Source organism: Notamacropus eugenii, chromosome 4 (genome assembly GCF_028372415.1).
Source record: "Notamacropus eugenii isolate mMacEug1 chromosome 4, mMacEug1.pri_v2, whole genome shotgun sequence".
Classification (NCBI taxonomy): domain Eukaryota; kingdom Metazoa; phylum Chordata; class Mammalia; order Diprotodontia; family Macropodidae; genus Notamacropus; species Notamacropus eugenii.
In genome coordinates, this window is record NC_092875.1 from 25199611 (window position 1) to 25218037 (window position 18427).

General features: G+C 44.0%; 1 protein-coding gene across 2 annotated transcripts in view; it reads right to left on the reverse strand.

Annotated features, from left to right (window-relative positions):
- The window catches only part of BICDL1 (BICD family like cargo adaptor 1), a 131468-nt gene that overhangs the window by 24139 nt on the left and 88902 nt on the right, over positions 1 to 18427 (reverse strand). Inside the window, exons 6-7 of one of the 2 annotated variants that reach the window (XM_072600290.1) lie at positions 15417 to 15635; positions 13044 to 13187 (exon numbers count right to left, since the gene is read on the reverse strand). In XM_072600290.1, coding sequence (XP_072456391.1) covers positions 13044 to 13187; positions 15417 to 15635 — 363 coding nt within the window. The remainder of the gene's footprint in view (positions 1 to 13043; positions 13188 to 15416; positions 15636 to 18427) is intronic. The other variant, XM_072600291.1, reaches the window with a different exon arrangement.

An 18427-nucleotide genomic window follows, 5' to 3' on the forward strand; every position in this document is an offset into this window, starting at 1 on the left:
TGGGCCCCTTTGGTGAGGTAGAAAGGGGGAGAGAGTAAAGAGAATGTGGAGGGAGGGGGAAGGGAAGGGAAAAAGGGAAGGGGAGGGAGAGAAAGGAGAGATAGAAAAAGAGAGGCAGAAAGAGAGGGAAGAGAGAGAAACACACAAAGAGGAGAAAGAGAGAGAGAGAAAGAAGGAGAGAGAGAGAGAGAAGGAGAGAGAGAGAGAAGGAGAGAGAGAGAGGAATCCTACAGTGAGTTTGAGATCAGTGGCTAAAATATCATGTTCCTTCCTTCAGCAGCCTAAAGGGGCCAAGGAAGAGGTTTAATTCATGTTTCTCTCAAATTTTAAAGTTTACAATTTCTTTATAAGCATCTTGGTGAGTTACGTAGGTATCGTCTCCCACTTAACAGATAAGGAAACTGAAGCTCTTAGGAGGCTAAAAGACTTCCCTGTACCACAGGACTGGCAAATGTCCAAAGCTGGGTCCCAGATGACTTATGATCTAATTTCTTTTCCCTGAGCTCTGCATCTTCTCAGACTCTACTGCTTACTACCAGGGTAATCCTAGGCAATTCCCATCACTACTCTGGGCCTTAATTTTCTCCTGTTTAACACTGGAGTTAAGGTGGGGATGTAGAGAGGGTTGGACCAGATGTCTTTAAAGTCCTTCCAGCTTAAAGTCCTCTCAACATTCAATGTAGAGGAAAACAGCTGTCTGGTAGATGGAGCACTGGATCTGGACTAAGAAAAACCTGGGATCAAATCTTGCTTCAGACACTTACAAGCTGCATGACACTGGGTAAGTCATTAATCTTTTGGGGACTCTTTTTCTTCATCTGTAAAAAGTTGGGCTTGATGTCCTCTGTGGTAACTTTCAACTCTAAATCTATTTTCCTCAGGTAGAAGGTCAGCACTGGTCTAGTGCTTGGGCTCAGAAAGGCCTTGGGTTCAAATCTCATCTCTGACACATACTAGCTGCGTGATCATGGACAGGTCATTTACTCTCCTTGAGCCTCAGTTTTCCCACTGGTAAAATGGGGAAAATAACAACAATAGTATCTGTAGTCCCTGCCTCACAGGATTGTTGTGATGTTCCAATGAGATCAGGAGAGGCAATCATGCATAGTGGGTAGAACACTAGTCTGGAACTCTGGAAAATCTAGGTACAAATCCTTCCTCGACCTTTACTATCTGTGTGCTCCTGAACAAGTCACAACCTCTCTGAACTTCAGTTTCTTCATCTGTAAAATGGGTATAATAGTAGCACTTACTTCTGAGGGATGTTATGAGGATATGACATACATACATAAATGAGATACATACATAAGAGTGCTTTGTATGTCAATTACTATTATTGTTTCTGATGAGATTGTAGGCTTTTATATTCCGCATAGTAGTATGATTTAGACACTGTAGTATTACACTGACCACGTTACCACAATGTGGTTAATAAATGTTCTTTGGATAACAACTGGCGTTTCCATAAATAACTCTTTAAGGTTTACAAAGCACTTTTAAAAATGCATTTTTCATTTTTATTTTTTGAAGTGTCCTTCTTCCCCTTTCCAGGAAGTCATAATTCATAATAAAATCAAGGCAAAAAAATAAATTCACCAAAATCATACAACATAACCAAAAAGTATGATATGATATACATTTTTGTCATTGACTTCTGTGGGAGGATATGCCTAGTGGTGGACTCTGTGGGTCAAATTATATTGACATTTTAGTCACTTTCAGAATAGGTCAGTTCGCAGCTCCACCAACAATTCATGAGTGTACCTATCTTTTTATGACTCCTTCAAAATTGATTATTGCATTTTTTTATACTCTATATACATTATCTTATCTGAACCTTATGACAGTTCTGAAATTTTGGTTACTTACAGTATTTTTCCTCCTGCCTCTCCATTTTACAGATGAGTAAAGTGAGGCTTAGATAAAGTGGGAGAGATGGCATTTGATCTGCAGACTTCCTGACTTGACATCTACTACTCTATCCACTAGCTCATGTTGCCTCTTAAGTCCTCTAGGTGATATGATCAATGGGGAGGCATGGGAACCTGACCTCATTGTCTTGGATTCAAGAACTAGACTCAAACTGCAACTGGGACACTTAGCTCTGTTACCTTAGCAAGTTGCTTAAACTCTCTGAGACTTGGTTTATTCACCTGTAAAATGGGAAAAATCATAACACTTCTCATAAAGTTGTTCTGAATCTTCAAAGAGGAAATGTATGTAAAGTGCTTCGAAAACTCTGGAGTGCTATAGAAACGTCAGCTATGATATTAATCATTTTTTACAGTGGAGGGGAAAATGGAGGAAGTGGGGAGGAGAGCACATGAAACGTTTTTAAAAATGGACAAGGTAAAGGGAGAGAGTGGATAGAATAAACCGGGACAAGAGGATGGAGGGCAATAACATAGTCACAGACTGACTTACATGGAATTGTGGTTGCATGACTACACATGTATAACCTATATCAAATTGCCTGCCTTCCCAGTGGGAGGGAGGGGAGAAAGGGAGAGAATTTGGAACTCAAAATTCAAAAATAAATTTTTTAAATTTTTTTGCATATAATTGTAAAAAAATATTAGATAAGATTTTTTTTTAGAAAGGACTTCCTATTGCAGAGGTGGGCTCTGTATTTTCTATGCCAAGCTAACTCTCTAGAGATTCAAAGATAAAAAAATAAAATTGGGAAATGTTTAGTAAAACAAAAATACTAAATAACATAGATAAGGTTAATTTGTGGTTTCTGTATCAATATGCAGCCCACAGAGATCTGCTTCTATTGAGTTTGACAGCACTATCTTTGCCTTTCACTGGGTTCCCAGTGCCCACTTGGTGCCTGGCACATAGTGAATATTTAAGAAATGCTTGTTGTCTCCCTACCTGATACAAAATGATTTTCCTAAAGTGTAACTAATTCGTCACTCCTTTGCTCAAGAAGCTCCACTGGCTCCTTATTGCCTCTAGGAGCAAATAGAAACTTCTATTTATTGGAGTGGCTCCAATCTGCCACTCTAGTACTATCACATATCATGCCCCTTCACACGCACTCTTCGAGCTGGCCCAACTGGTTCTTTAACTGCTGATCCAATGAAATAATATTGGATCAGTCATAGGTCTAGAGATGAAAGGGATCTCAGAGGCCATTTAATCCAACCTCCTCATTTTACAGACAAGGAAACTGAGGCCCAGGGAAGCTGACTTGACCAAGAACACCCAGGAAGTGTTGGACATTACCTCAAGAGTTGAACCTTGGCCTTTATCTACTTTTTCTACTATATCCCATTTCCTTCCATGTAAAGGTCTTGAAAATCTTAAAAATGCTATTTAAATGTTAGCTATTATTGTTATTAACAACAGCAGTCATTATTATCCACACATACTACTTTCATCTCCTATCTCCATGCCTTTGTACTTGCTGTCCCCCATGTCTGGAATGCCCTCTCTCCTCAAAACTGCCTCTCAGAATCCTGTTTCCTTTAGACTCAGTTCAAGTGCCAGCTTCTACATGTGGCATCTTCTAATACTCCAGCTGCTCATGCCTACCCTCCCCCCAAATTGCTAAGTATTTATTGTGTATATACTGGTATATATGATGCTGTATCCTCCCAATAGAGGATAGGCACTATTTCTTGTTGGGTTTTGTGTCTCCAGGGCTTTGCAGAATTGGTGCCTAATTTGGCACATAGTTAGTGCTTAATTTGTTGTGGTTCAGTCTTTCCAGTTATATCTGACTCTGTGACTCCATTTGGGGTTTTCTTGGCAGAGATACTGGAGTGGTTTGCCATTTTCTTCTCTAGCTCATTTTACAGATGAGAAAATTCAGACAAACAGCATTAAATAACTTGCCCAGGGTTACACAGCTAGGAAGTGTCTGAGGCCAAATTTGAACTCGGGTCCTTCTGACTTCAGACCTGACACTCTATCCACTGTGCCACCTAACTGCTTACTACACGTTTGCTACTTGAGGACTGATGTCCAGCATGGGATCACAAGTTGAGAACTAGAAAGGAACTTAGCAATCATATTGTTTTAAAGGTGAGGAACTGGCGATCCAGGGAGTTAAGGATTTGCTAAAGATCACACAGGCTCCAAGTGCTGGAAGCAGCATTTGAACCCATGCCCTCTGATTCCAGAGCAAGCGCACTCTCAGATGCAGTCCAAAAAAAAAAAATCAGATTCACCTAAGTTCTTAGACTACAAAGATTTCATAAAGGGCTACAGAGATTCACAAAAAGATTTTCTTTCATATAGAAGGCAAGTTGGCATACTGGAAAGAACTCTGGACCTGGAGTCAGGAAGATGTGAGTTCAAATCTAGCCTCAGACACTAGCTATGTGACCCTGGGCAGGACTCTTAACCTCTGTCTACCTCAGTTTCCCCATCTGTAAAATGGGGATAATAATAGTACCTACCTCCCAGACTTGTTGTGAGGATCCAATGAGATAATATTTGCAAAATGCTTGGTTAGCACAGTGCCTAGCACATAGTAGGTGCTATACAAATGCTAGCTAGCTCTTAATATCATTAGACCTCTTCCTGATAACATAACAAAAGATTACCTTCTGAGAAGGAGATTTTAAGTAAAACTATCCGTATTTTATAGATGGATAAGCACAGGCTCTGTGAGGTTAATCACTTGACTGTGATCACACAGCTCACTGAAAATATTTGGTAGGAACTGAACTCAGGTCCCTGGACCTCAGGTACGATACATTTACACAGCTAGTATGTGTCAGAGGTAGCATTCAAACGCAGGTGTTGCTGATTCCAAGTCCAGGACTTTGTCCAAGATGTCATACCACCTACACCTGGATCTCCTAACAACCATGGGCTTAATAAGTTTGAGACACATCAGAACTCTGGTTCATGCAAGAACCAATTCTCCACATGGAAGGACCAATGACGAAACATGCCCCATACCCTCCTAGCAGGTACCTGATTGGCTGCTGGTGCGCCATTAATCTCATTTCAGACAAGAGCACAAGACCAATGTGGGAAGTGATTTTTCTTGACGACAGTTATTATATGAGAGGGCTTAAATATTTTTTGGGGGAGAGGAGAGTCAGGTGTAGTGATAGAAAAGCCAAAATAAAAAAAGAACATTATTGATTTATTAAAAAAAAAAACTACAAAGAAGAGAAGAGAAGGAAATTCAGAAGGGGACACCTAAAGACTCGGGAAGACTTAAGTTAAAATCTAGCCTCAGATGCTTACAAGCCATGTGACCCTGGGCAAATCACTTCACCACTCAGTTTCCCCATCTGTAAAATGGGATAATAATAGCACCTACCTATGATAAACAAAGTGGTGTACTACCATGTGAAATTAAAATTTCATATAGAATCCTCTTTTTCTGATTTTCTTCTTATATGGAAATGTTTGTGCTCATTGATGTTTGTCAATTTTATAGTAATTTTTAAAATTTAATATTTTATTTTTCCCTAATTACATATGAAAACAATTTTAATATTTTTTTCAATTTTTGAGTTCCGATTTCTTTCCCTCCCTCCCTATCCCTTCCCATGAGAAAGCAAGGCTATACATGTGTAGTCATACAAAATACACATAGTAAATTAAAAAAAATAACCTTGGACAAGTTGCTTTCTGATCCTGGGCCTCAGTTTCCTCATCTGTAAAATGAGAAAATTGGACTAGATGAGCCCTTCCAGCTCTAACTCTATGGTCCTAAAAACTCTGTTTTATCTGGGGGCATGGAATGTACCCCAAAGGCAGGGACTCTTCCCTTTCTTGGTCTTTCTATTCTTAATGCCTGGCACAGTCTGGCAGAGTATGAACTCAAGAAATGCTCATTGATTGATTGATCTTCCCTAGAGGTTCCAAGTTAGAAGGGAGCTCTTGGAAGCCCCCCCTGATCATTTCTCCACTCGATGTTTTCTGACTCCTCCGATGAGCTTGGACTTTAGATGACGGCATATATGTTGTAACCCCTCTTCCCTTTCCACGGAGAATGAAGTTCCCTGAGAGCAGGGACTGTTTCCTCTTTGTTGCTGCATCCCCAGCACCCAGCTCAGGGCTTGACACAGATGAGGTAAGTTAACAAATGCTTGTTGATTGGTAACTCATTTTATATGATGTTTTAGTTTGCAAAATATTTTCCATACACCATCATATTGGAGCCTCACTCCCATGCTCTGAGGTGATTGCCTCAGGTGTTATTATCTGGGGTGGCAGCTTGGAGTAGTGGAAAGCGCGTTGCAGTTGGCATCAAAGGGTCTAGATTCAAGTCCCACCACTGCCAGTTACTACCCTGTGACCTTGAGCAAGTCACTCATCCCGGGACCTCAGTTTCATCATCTGTAAAATAAGGAAGTTGAACCAGGTGACTTTGGAGGTCCTTTCTGGCTCTCAATTTGTGATCCTGATGGGGAAACTGAGAACCAGAGAGATAAAGCCAGGTATTGTGGCTGCTAGCTTGAGCGTTCTATCTGCTATGGCATGCGGAGCAGGGAGGGAAGCAGCTGTGTTGGTGAGCCTAACCAAGTTCCATCTCCCAGGCTAGACACAACCCTCCTGCTCCGTGCTGGAGGGCACAGTAGCTGGCCATTCTAGTTGCAAAGGTCACCCAGCTAGTAAGAGAACGGTATGGTGTCATAGTAATGAGCCCAGCTGATGACCAGTTGATCATAACTACTGAGCTGAAAGGGAGCTTAAGGGCTATGGAGTTTACTTCCCCTCTCCATTTTACAGGTAAGGAAACTGAGGCACAGAGAGGTTGAGTGACTTGTTCAGGATCACACAGCTAGTAACAACATTATGTCATAGATGGGGCATTAGACTCCGAGTCAGGAAGAACTGGCTTCAGATCCCACCTTAAACACTAGCTAAACAACTCTAAGCAAGTCATTAAATCTCTCCAAACCTCAGTTTCCTTTTCTGCAAAATGAGGGCATTGGACTAGATTGCCTGAAATGGCTCTGGATGCATAAGTCTCTAAGCTCCCTTCAGTTCTAAATCTGTGAGCCTCTGATCCTCTGTCTCCAGTGGGATCTGAACCCACTTAGATCTCCTGATTCTTGGTCCTGTGTACTAACCATTATGCCATACTGCCCTCTAAACCACCCCTGTGGATGTGGGTTCTTAACCAGTCTGAATGTACCCCTAGCTCCCCACTCTGTTTTTGCTCTTCAGTAAGAAGTACCCCCTGTTTTGCTTTACTGAGATACTCCAGAGCAAATGTATTTTTATGAGCTGACAGGCAGAAAGCACCAAGCTTTGCTCTTAAGCTGAGCCTCAGAATGTTAATTAGGCTTCCAAATCAGTGCCGAACTCTTCCTAATACCAGAAAATGGACCCCATCTTCTCCTCCATTTTGTCCTGGCAGGTTGGAAGATTGGGCTCCAAAGGAATTGGGGTGGCCAGAAAACAGCTGGGAGTAGAGGAGGGGGGGCCAGCAAGGATTTCAGGCATCACAGGGTCTTAGATCCAGAGCCTGAAGGTCATCTTTAGAGGTCATCCAGTCCAACCCTCTCATATTACTCATGAGGAAACCGAGGCTCGGGGAGGTCAAATAACATCATAAAATCCTAGATCCAGAGTGGGAAGGGACCTTAGGGGTCATCTAACCCAATCCCCCCACTTTACTGATGAGGACATTAGGCTCGGGGAGGTCAGAAGATTCTAGGTCTGGAGCTAAAAGAGACCTCTAGTATCATCTATCTTCCAAATCATAGCATGTCATGGATAGAGGGCTAGAAAGGATCTCAGAGGTTGTCTGATCCAACCCTTTCATTTTCAGCTGCTAAGTGTTTAGGGCACCACCTGCCATAGCCCATGGAAACATGGCTCCAATCCAGCCTGACCTGCTGACTCAGTCTGTTCTCTGGTTGATAATTCATAACTTCAAAATAAACTGTGATCAATAACAGTCTAAAAAAAAAGGGGGGTTCAAATTCCAGCATTTTATCTTGTTCTCTACAGTGTCTCTGCCAATTTCCTCATCTAACAGAGGCCAGAGAGGCTAAGGTCACATAGATAGGAAGAGCATGGTGTCACAGTGTCACAGACTTCCTCATGTTATAGAAAAGGAAACCGAGGCCCAGAGAAAGGGAATGTTCTACTTAAGGTCACTCAGATAGGAAGTATATGGCTGAGCCAGGATTTCAACCCAAGTCCTTGGACTCCAAATCCAACATTCTTTTCACTGTGTCTGGAAAGCCCTTTCTCTATATCATCTCTGGTGAGCCTCAAAGGCCTGGTCTACAGCAGCCATGTACAATGATCAGTTATGCCTGACTTAGCTTTTCTTAGCAATGCAGTGATCTAAGACAGTTCCAAAAGACTTATCATGCTGTCCGCATCCAGAGAAAGAACTAGGGAGTCTGAGTACAGATGCAAGGACGCTATTTTTTTTCTTTCTCGTGGTTTTTCCCTTTTGTTCTGATTTTTCTTTCACATGACTAATGTGGAGATATGTTTAATATGATCATACGTGTGTAGCCTCTGTCAGATTGCATGCTGCCTTGGGGAGAGGGGAAAGGAGAGAGGGAGAGAGAAAAAAAATCTGGAACTTAAAATCTTATAAAAGTGAATGTTGAAAACTATCTTTACATGTAATTGCAAAAAATAAAAAGTGGAGAAAAAGTAAAAACACAACAAAAAATCAAAAAAGAACTTCTATGGGCAATTGACCAGGGGCAGCTAGGTGGTGAAGTGGACAGAGTACTGACGCTGGAATCAGGAGGACCTGAGTTCAAATCTGACCTCAGACACTTACTAGCTGTGTGACCCTGGGCAAGTCACTTAACTTGATTGCCTCCCCACCCCCCCAAAAATGTAATTTACCAACTGAATAATCCAGGACAAGCCATACTTCTCTGGGTCTCAGTTTCCTCATCAGTTAAAAGAAGGCGTTTGGACGAGAAAGTCTCTTCAGCCTTTTGAGGTAGGTACTGAAGCTGGAGTGGGGGGCAGCCTACCTGCCAGGGGTGAGGACTCCCAAGGTCACTAGCTTGAGGCTGCTCCTGGGCAGGCCCCCTTAGGAGCTGGGAGAGTAAGAGAGGCGCACCCTGGTCTTCAAGAGCAGCCTTCTTTATTTGGTGCCCTGGGACAAAGCCCTGGTCTCCATGGCATAGTGATTTCAGTTCTAAGTTACAGTACAATGGATCGAGAAGAGGGGTACCATATCCCCAACAGGGACATTCTGTACATCATCTTGGTCTTAATACAATGGGCTTATACTCAGGAGAACCCTGCATCAGGCAGAGGTTCTTACCCTGGGCTTTGGAAGTAGTTTTTGATAACTGTATTTCAATATAATTGATATTCTTTGTAATCCTATGTATTTTACTGTATGTATTTTATTTTTTTACTGTATGTTTGGAGTTAGTTTGCAAAGCCTGTGGACTTTCATTTTCAGTTTTTAGTAGTAGAAGGATCCATACTCTGAGAAGGGGCCCAAGCAGAAGAAATAAAAATAAAAACATTAAGAAGCCTTGTTTAAGACTTGCTAATTGTGTGCCCATGGATAAATCAAATTCTTTCCCTGAGCCTCAGTTTTCCCTCTCTGCCAAATGGGTATGAAAATTCCTTCTATGGATCTCTTGTTATTTATCTTGGAACTCCTTTCATGAAGAGAATGAATGTTTCTTGAGGGCAGGGAGACTTTGGCTTTTGTCTTTGTCCACTTGGTGGCTAGTGCCGTCTCTGGTACCTAGCAGCACATAAAGGCCTGTACAATTGACTTTAAGTACGGTATTATTTTAGTGGCATCAACAGCTTGTCTTGGCAGCCAAAAAAAAAGAATGGGAATGTGTAGGTTGTCTGATGTCCAGGACTGAGGAGGTCATACCTCCACTCTACTACCCCCTGGTTAGACCATATAGGCAGGAAGGAAAAAAAGCATTTATTAAACACCTACTATGTGAAGGCACATAGTGCTAAGTGCTTTACAAATATTATCCCTTTTGATCCTCATAACAACCCTGAGAGGTGGGTGCTGTCATCTTCATTTTACAGGTGAGGAAACTGAGGCAAACAGAGGTGAAATGAGGTGCTCAGGGTCACACAGTTAAGAAAAGTCTGAGGCTGAATTTGAGCTCAGGTTTTCTTGACTGCAGGCCCAGTTCTATTCATTGTGTCACCTGGGTATCTCACTGGTATAAGAAACTCCCTGCATCATCTTAGGTCACTGTTGGTTTTCCGTCACTCAGGAATATCTGATTCCATGGGACACCATATGGAGTTTTCTTGGAAAAGATACTGGAGTGGTGTGCCATTTCTTTCTCCAGTGGATTAAGGCAAACAGAGATGAAGTGACTTATCCAAGGTCACACAGCTAGTAAGTAAGTCTTCTTGATTCCAGGTCTGGCTGTTCTAGCCACTGAGGCACCTAGCTGTCTCACAAGATCATATATTTAAAACTAGAGATGACCTTAGGGAATCATTTATTCCAACCAATTTCATTTGATCTTCGTAACAACTCTGGGAGGTAGACGCTATTATCATTCCCATTTTACAGATGGAGAAACTTAGGTTAAGTGGCTTGCCCAGGGTCACACACTTTGTAAAGTGTCTGAGGCCAGATGTGAATTCAGGCCCTCTGGACTTCAAGTTTAGGGTTCTATCCTCACATTACTTCGCTGAATACAGGGGATTAGACTTAGTCTGCTTGGCCCCAGAAATGAGAATTAAGAAGAAAGGCGGTCATTAAGAAGCCACAGGGAGGCATATTCAGCTGGATGTCAGAAAAAACTTGCTAACAAAGAGAGCTACCCTAATATGGTATGAGCTGCCTTCAGAGGTCATGGGCTCCCTGACCCTGAAGCGATTCAGACAAGGTTGGAATGTCTCTCCATCTGTGCTGGAAAGATGGAGAATAAACCTTGGACACTGGTGTGAGGCCGCTGCTAGCTGCCACCAGCTAAGATGAGGTAGGGGAGAAGATCACCTAGGATCCAGGATCCTACCAGGTAGGATGGGGCGGGGGATGAAAGGAAGCACACATTTATTGTGTGTTAAAATAAGATGGCACCATCTTATTTTAACTGATTCGAGGGGTGGCTTGGCAAAAGGCATAGTCATCCCCAGAGTCGGGAAGACTTAGGTTTAAGTCCTGCCTCTCAAACATACTGGCTGTGTGATCCTTGGCAAGTTCTTCCACCTCTCAGGGCCCTCAAGCAGCTCTAAGACCACAAGTTACAGAGCAGATACTGATTTACTTGGTAGAAGGAATTCCTTACAGGTAGCTCTTTACCTCAATGAAACCATGACTGGTTTAAAAAAAAAGCTCATCTATGTTTTATCTGCTGCAGGAGTCCAAGTACTGTCAGTGACATGTACATTTCTGCACCCTGTTATAAAGCCCCAGTTGTCCCACCCTAATTGTGGCTCTGCTTCCATATCCATTCCTTCTCTGTTGTCCAAAGGAGACAGAATAATAATTTTTCAGCCATTTTCCAGTAGTGTCTGACTTTTCATGACCCCATTTGGGGTTTTCTTGACAAAGATACTAGAGTGGTTTGTCATGACCTTCTCCAGTTCATTTGACAAAGGAGGAAACTGAGGCAAATAGGGTGAAGTGACTTGCCCAAGGTTACACAGCTTTGAACTCAGGGAGATGACGCTTCCTGATTCCAGGCCCAGAACTCTCTCTACTGCACCACCTAAATGCCTGGAGAATAACAGTAAACATGGATATATCACATGAAGGTGTGCAAAGTGTTTTATAAATACGATCTCATTCGATCCTTATAACAACCTGGCGAAATGGGTGCTATCGTTGCCTCCATTTTGCGGATGAAGAAACTGAGAGTGAGAGAGGTTAAAGAAGTTGCCCAGGGTCACACAGGGAATAAGTGTCTGAAGCCACACTTCTAGACTCCAGGTCTAGGGTTCTATGCACTGTGCCACCTAGTAGCCCCAGAGGAAACTACAACCTAGTGCAAAGGACCTGGGGCTAGCGCCAGGGGTGGAGAACTAGCTGCCTCGAGGCTATATGTGGTCTTCTAGGTCCTCAAGCGCAGCCCTCTGGTGGAAACTGCGGCCTCAAGATCACTGAATAGTCAAAGGGCCGTGCTTGAGGACCTAGAGGGCCACATGTGGCCCTGAGGCAGCAGGTTCCCCACCCCTCCTAAATTTTGCTGAGGATAAATTGGCTGGCAATTGGTGTTTGTTTGTTTCTTTGTTTTTTATAAGCAGGCTGGTGCAGGAGGAGACCTGTGAAAAATTAATTGTCCTTTTGTGTGCAGACTTTCTTGCTAAATAGCCTTTGGAAACTCACCAACATTATCCACTTACTCAAGTGTTCCGGGAAAATGGACACTGCAGATACTGGCATCCAGCAGATTTATTAAGCCACGCAGAAGGCAGCATGCCATATAGTGGCGCATCAGGCAGTTTTGCCCCGGCCAATTTCACTCAGTGCTAAGCCCCAGTCCCTCCCCCTCTTCTCCAGCTTGGCAAACAGCAGAGGTCCCCCAAGGATCAGAGACTGAGAGGTAGCAGGGATCTCGGAAGCCATCCACTCATTGGATCCCAGGACCAGAGTTCTAAAGATGCAAGAGACCCCTTTTGTGGCTTCCAAGAAGCTATCTATTCCAACCCTCTCACTCATAGAGGAGGAAACTGAGAGGAAATGACCTTTGCAAAGTCACTGACATAGCCAGAATTAGAACCCAGGTCCTCTGACTTCAAATTCAGTGGCTCTTCCAAGACACCACATTGCCTGTGATAAAGGCAGTCATTTCTAAGAAGAATAATCACCAAAATTTAAATGACTTAAAAGTTCAAAAAATGTGATTGACATCCATTCTTTCATTTGAACCTTAAAACAACACTGTGTAGTGGGTGCTACCAGTCTGATCTCTTTCTTCCAGAGGAGGAAACTAGGGTTGAGAAAGGAGGCATGACAAGTCCGTGGTCACACAGCACATAAGTATCAGAGGTAAGATTCCACCCCAGGTTCCCGCCAAATCCAGCTCTCTAGTCAATTTGACACCCTGCCTCCTGGTAAATTCTCATGCCTGAGGTAGTGAGATGGCCCAGTAAGGCTGCTAATCCCTTTCCTTTGCAGCTGAGGAGGCACTAACCTGGCTGTGAAGTCGTTGTAATTCTTCTAGGCTCTGCCTCAGTTTCCCTCTTTCTCCTTCCATCAGTTCCCTTAGTGCTCTCGAGTCCTCATTGGTTTGTCTTATTTGCTCTTCTAAGGCATCATCATCAATTCTCCGGGAGCTCTGGCAGAAAAAGAGACATCAACCAGTCAGACATAAGGAGAGGGAGTGGGGGAAGAGAAAGGCAGAGATAGAGAAGCAGGAGAGACAGAGAGAGAGACAGAGACAGAGAGTTAGGGAGAGGGAGGGAGAGAGAGAGACAGAGAGAAAGACAGAGACAGAGAGTTAGGGAGAGGGAGGGAGAGAGAGAGACAGAGAGAGAGACAGAGATAGAGAGTTAGGGAGAGGGAGGGAGAGAGAGAGATAGAGGCAGAGACAGAGAGTTAGGGAGAGGGAGGGAGAAAGAGAGAGACAGAGAGAGACAGAGACAGAGAGTTAGGGAGAGGGAGGGAGAGAGAGAGAGATAGAGGCAGAGACAGAGAGTTAGGGAGAGAGAGAGACAGAGAGAGACAGAGACAGAGAGTCAGGGAGAGGGAGGGAGAGAGAGAGAGATAGAGGCAGAGACAGAGAAGCAGGAGAGACAGAGAGAGAGACAGAGACAGAGAGTTAGGGAGAGGGAGGGAGAGAGAGAGATAGAGGCAGAGACAGAGAAGCAGGAGAGACAGAGAGAGAGACAGAGACAGAGAGTTAGGGAGAGGGAGGGAGAGAGAGAGAGACAGAGAGATAGAGGCAGAGACAGAGAGACACTGAAAGATGAGAACAGAAAGACAGAGATAGAGAGAGATAGACTGATAGAGAGAGAAAGACAGAGACAGAAACAAAGAGACACAGAGAGATCCTTTGCTTAGCTTTTAATCGCGAATAACCAGTATTCATTAGTATTCGGGGAAGGGGCGGGGGAAGTCATTTAATTGGTATAATCCATCATATTTCCCAGTTTGACACCATTCCTTCTTCCCCCAGATTGATAAAACAACAAGCATTTATTAAGTACCTGTAAAGACAGAAATGAACCAGTCCCCGCCTTCAAGGAACTGACATTTTACTAAGGGATTCTACTGATCCACAGAGGCCCGAGACAGCCACAAATAAAGCACCAAATGAACATGGCCAATACCCAACACAGGCAGGGACAGCTATTCTACTGTTTCATCTCACCTGGCACAGTCAGATTCTGATACGCAGAGGGAGGAAGAAAACTGAAAATAAATAATAACTGAAGGACTGAGAGTCTGAGAGTCAACAAAGCAGGAATCTGCCATGTTGGCTGAAGGGACAAGTCAAGGAAGCAGTGGGTCCAGAAAACACATTTGAACAGTACCTCTCCCTCTAATGCACAAGAGTCAAACTGGGCATATTAAGAGCCCCTCACAACTGACTTTTCCCCCATTCATTCATTCACAATTTCTCTGGGTAGGAATTTTCTCCCTTATATATTCAATCTTCCAGACAAATAGATCCTACTGAATTCCAAATAATCCTACTTGCAATTTCCCCATACAGACATTCCATCTCCCAACTTCATCTCTTGGCACGGGTTTCCCTCCACACCTGGAATGTTCTATTTCCTCAACCCCACAATCTTAGTTTCCTTCTTTAATTTGCTAGATGGCATCTTAGTGGTCATGTAGTCCAACTTTAATTTTTCAGATTAGAAAATTAAGACCCAGAAAGGGTAGGTGATTCACTCAAGGTCACACAAGCGGTAGAGCCGAGATTTGAGCCCAGATCTTTTTACTCAAAATCCAGAGTTCTATCTACAATGCCATCATGCTCTCTCTTAACCCTGACTTCTGTTCCATGCCTTCAGTGCTTTCAGGTGAGCTGACTAGAGACTTGGTCCAAATATTCTATTTTTAAAAATTTAATTTTACATTTTTCAATGAATAAAAAAATCCATTTTCTTTCCTTTCAATCTCTCCCCCATCATTCCCTGACCATTGAGGGGGAAAAAGAAAAAGAAAACTCATACAAATTTGTACAGTTAAGCAAAACAAATACTTATATTGGCTATGTCTGTTTACAAGAAGTGTCTTATTCTGCAGCCTGAACTAGACTAGGTAAATTAAAAGATGCCAGCCTCTCTATTATGATTCCTTCCACTTACTTCATACCTATGGTCATGTTGGCCTCACCCTCGGCAGGGCCCTAGAGAAGAGTAGGACCATAGCTTTGGCATTGGGAGGGACCTTGGAGGTCATCTAGTCCAACCTTCTCATTTTAAGGATGAGTAAACTGAGGCCCAGTGACTTGCCCACCTTCACCCTACTAATGAAGGGCAGAGTCGGCCCTCAGACTCCTAGAACAGTGTTCTGGCCACTGCCCAAGAAGTCCCCCAGCAGGGCCTCTTACCGTGGGCTCCATTCCATCCACTATGCTCTGAATAAGTCTCTTGAGCTCACTGAGAGCTGTGCGTAAGCTGCCGGCTGGCACGTCCTTGGCCGACGAGGTTTCTGACGACTCGTCCATCGAGGAGTCTGTGGAGACGGCTGAGTCGGCGCTGTCATTTCCCCGGAGGTGGGAGCATAGATATCGGACCTGGCAATAAGCTTCCCAAAGCTGCAGCCTCAGCTGGCCCGGGGAAGAAATTACATTGGAATGCAGGCCAGAGAAGAGGCTGCCAACCCATCCCACACCTGCCACCTCGGAGCCTTCCCTGCCCTTTCGCACCTAGGACACCAGATCTCCCCTGCTTCCTTAACCACCCCTTCCATGAAACCCTGCCATCGTGCCCTGAGCTGTTCTCATCCCATCGGGACAGGTCCACGCTTGCCCTTCCCCCTGTGGTTTTTCAGGATGTTCACGCATGAGTGCATAAACTGGAAAGTCATGTGGAGGGGTGAGGAAAAGGTTAGGGGCACTTGGGAAGGTAGGGGGGTGTGGGAAAATAGTTGGCAGGCTGAAGGTCACTGGTTCTCAGGTGCCAACGCCCAGGGCTACAAAACTAGGGCAGCTCAGTCCACAATCAATTCACAAGAATTTAAGTGGGAGGATCTGGGAGAAGTAAGGGATAAAAGTCACCTATGCTCTGACAGAATCCTAGAGGCAGGTGGTCATCTAACCTAACCTGGCCTGAGAGAGCATCCTACCCACCACATCCCCAAAATGTTATCATCCACTCTCCACTTGACTATCTCCAGGGATGGGAAACTCACTCTGGTGCCTGGCACACAGTAGGCACTTAATAAATGCTTGTTGGCTGATAGTTAACAGACTCCTGAGGCAGCCCGTTCCATTCTGGGACATTCAGGAAGGATCTCAGGATCAAGGCAGGGCTGGAAGGGACCTCTGAGGTCCAACCCCCTCATTTTATAGTTGCAGAAACTGAAGCCTAGAGAGAAATGAGGTGACCTGTGCAAGGTCACCACATTGGCCGCACATGGCAGAGCCAGACTTGGAGGTCAGGGGCTCTTTCCACAGCTTAGATTTGCCTGTTGTAGCTTCCCACCCCTGCTCCTGGTTCTGATTGCTCAGAGCCAGTACAGCGTAGCTAAATCCTTCTTCCAAAGGGCAGCTCTTTAAATCCCTGAAAATCCTTGGAGACAGCTAGCATGTCTCTGGCTGAGTCTCACTCCAGGTCAAATGGTCTACTTTCTTCAACACATCCTCATATGACACAGACTCAAGACCCTTTGTCATTCTGGGCACCCTCCTATTTATGTTCATCTTTCCTAAAATATGCTGCTCAGAACTGAACCCCAAACTGTAGGTCTGGTCTGTCCCGGGAGGAGAGTGGGGCTCCCCTCCCCAGCATTGATCCCCATCCCACTCTTAATACAGTCTATGAATAAATGAATATTTTCTTGTCTGTCGTATCTATACACATATGTATGTACACAAATATGTATGTATGTATTTTTGTATTTGTTTTTCTGTGTACATATTTGTCACCATCCAATAGAATGTATGTTTCTTTTTTTTTTTTTTTGGAGGCAATCAGGGTTAAGTGAATTACCTAGGATCACACAACCAGTAGGGGCCTGAGGATGGATTTAAACTCAGATCCTCCTGACTCTAGGGCCAATATTCTATCCGTTGCATCCCTAGCTGCCCCAGAATCTATGCTTCTTGAAGACAGGGACATTCTTTTTTGTTTGTTTGTTTTTGGAGGTGGGAGACAACTGGGGTTAAGTGACTTGCCCAAAGTTAATAAGTGTCAAGTGTCTGAGGCTCGATTTGAACTCAGGTCCTCCTGACTCCAGGGCTGCACCCCTGCACCACCTTAGCTACCCCAAGATGTCCAATTCTGTTTTTAGATTCCTAGTGCCTGGCATTTAGTAGGCATTCAATAAATACTTATTGATTGAATGATGATAGAAGGTGAGCACCTTGAGAGCAAGGACTTTGTCACTCTTGTCTTTGTGTCCAAGCCTCATGTATAGTGCCTGGCACTCAGTAGGCACTTAATAAATGCTTATTGATTGAGTGATGATAGAATGTAAGCTCCATTCATTTTAGTAGGAGACCAGACGTGCAACTGTATTGGCCTCCAGAACTCCCACTAAGGAAATTCTCTTATCAGCATAAATCAGGACTTACTTGGCAACGTACAATCTTATAAAGTTGTCCAGGGCCCTGGGTGTTGAAGTGACTTCCCCCAGGGACCCGGCGTATGGGAGACATTTAATAAATGCATACTGAAAACCTCCAGGGAAGGGAAACCCACGGCACTTAATTCTAATTTAGGCCTTAGCCTCACTTGTCAGGAGGTTCCCAAGGCTGCCCACTCTGTCCAAGATAGGTCTCCAGTCTGAGTCTGCTGTTTCCTTCCTCTGGACTGGGCACACATGCCCGCTTCCTTGGCACCCAGTCCAATCTTGGTCTCTTCCTTCAAGGCTCTGCTAGCTTGAGCTCTCCTGCTCCTCTGCCCACCTCCCTTCTCAAAGTCATCTCCCCCTGCCCTTAAACTTCCCGTGAATGTTCTGCTGACTCTCCCTTGTAGTAAAGTCACTTTGTTTGTATGAATGGCTCCTCCCTTGAGTAACATGTGAGCTCATTGGAAGGATGGATCATGACATTTTTCTGTAGGGCTGAAATCTGTCCCTCTACAATGTTTCCCCATCTATTTGCTGCTGGCTTGGCCAAGGAGGAAAAGTCCATCACAAAATCTTTTCTCCACAAGTTCTCTATCTTAGGACCCCAGGCTTAGACCTTAAAGGAGCCTTAGAAACCCCCAAGGTGAACCCTCTCATACTAGAAATGAGAAAACAGGCTCTAAGGAGTGAAGGGAGTTGTCTAAAGTCACACAGGAAGTAAGGATTTAAACCCAGGTCCTCTGACTTCAGAGGCCAGTGTTCTTTGTTCGAAAACATCATCATGGGGCAGCTAGGTGAGGCAGTTCATAGAGCACTGGCCCCGGAGTC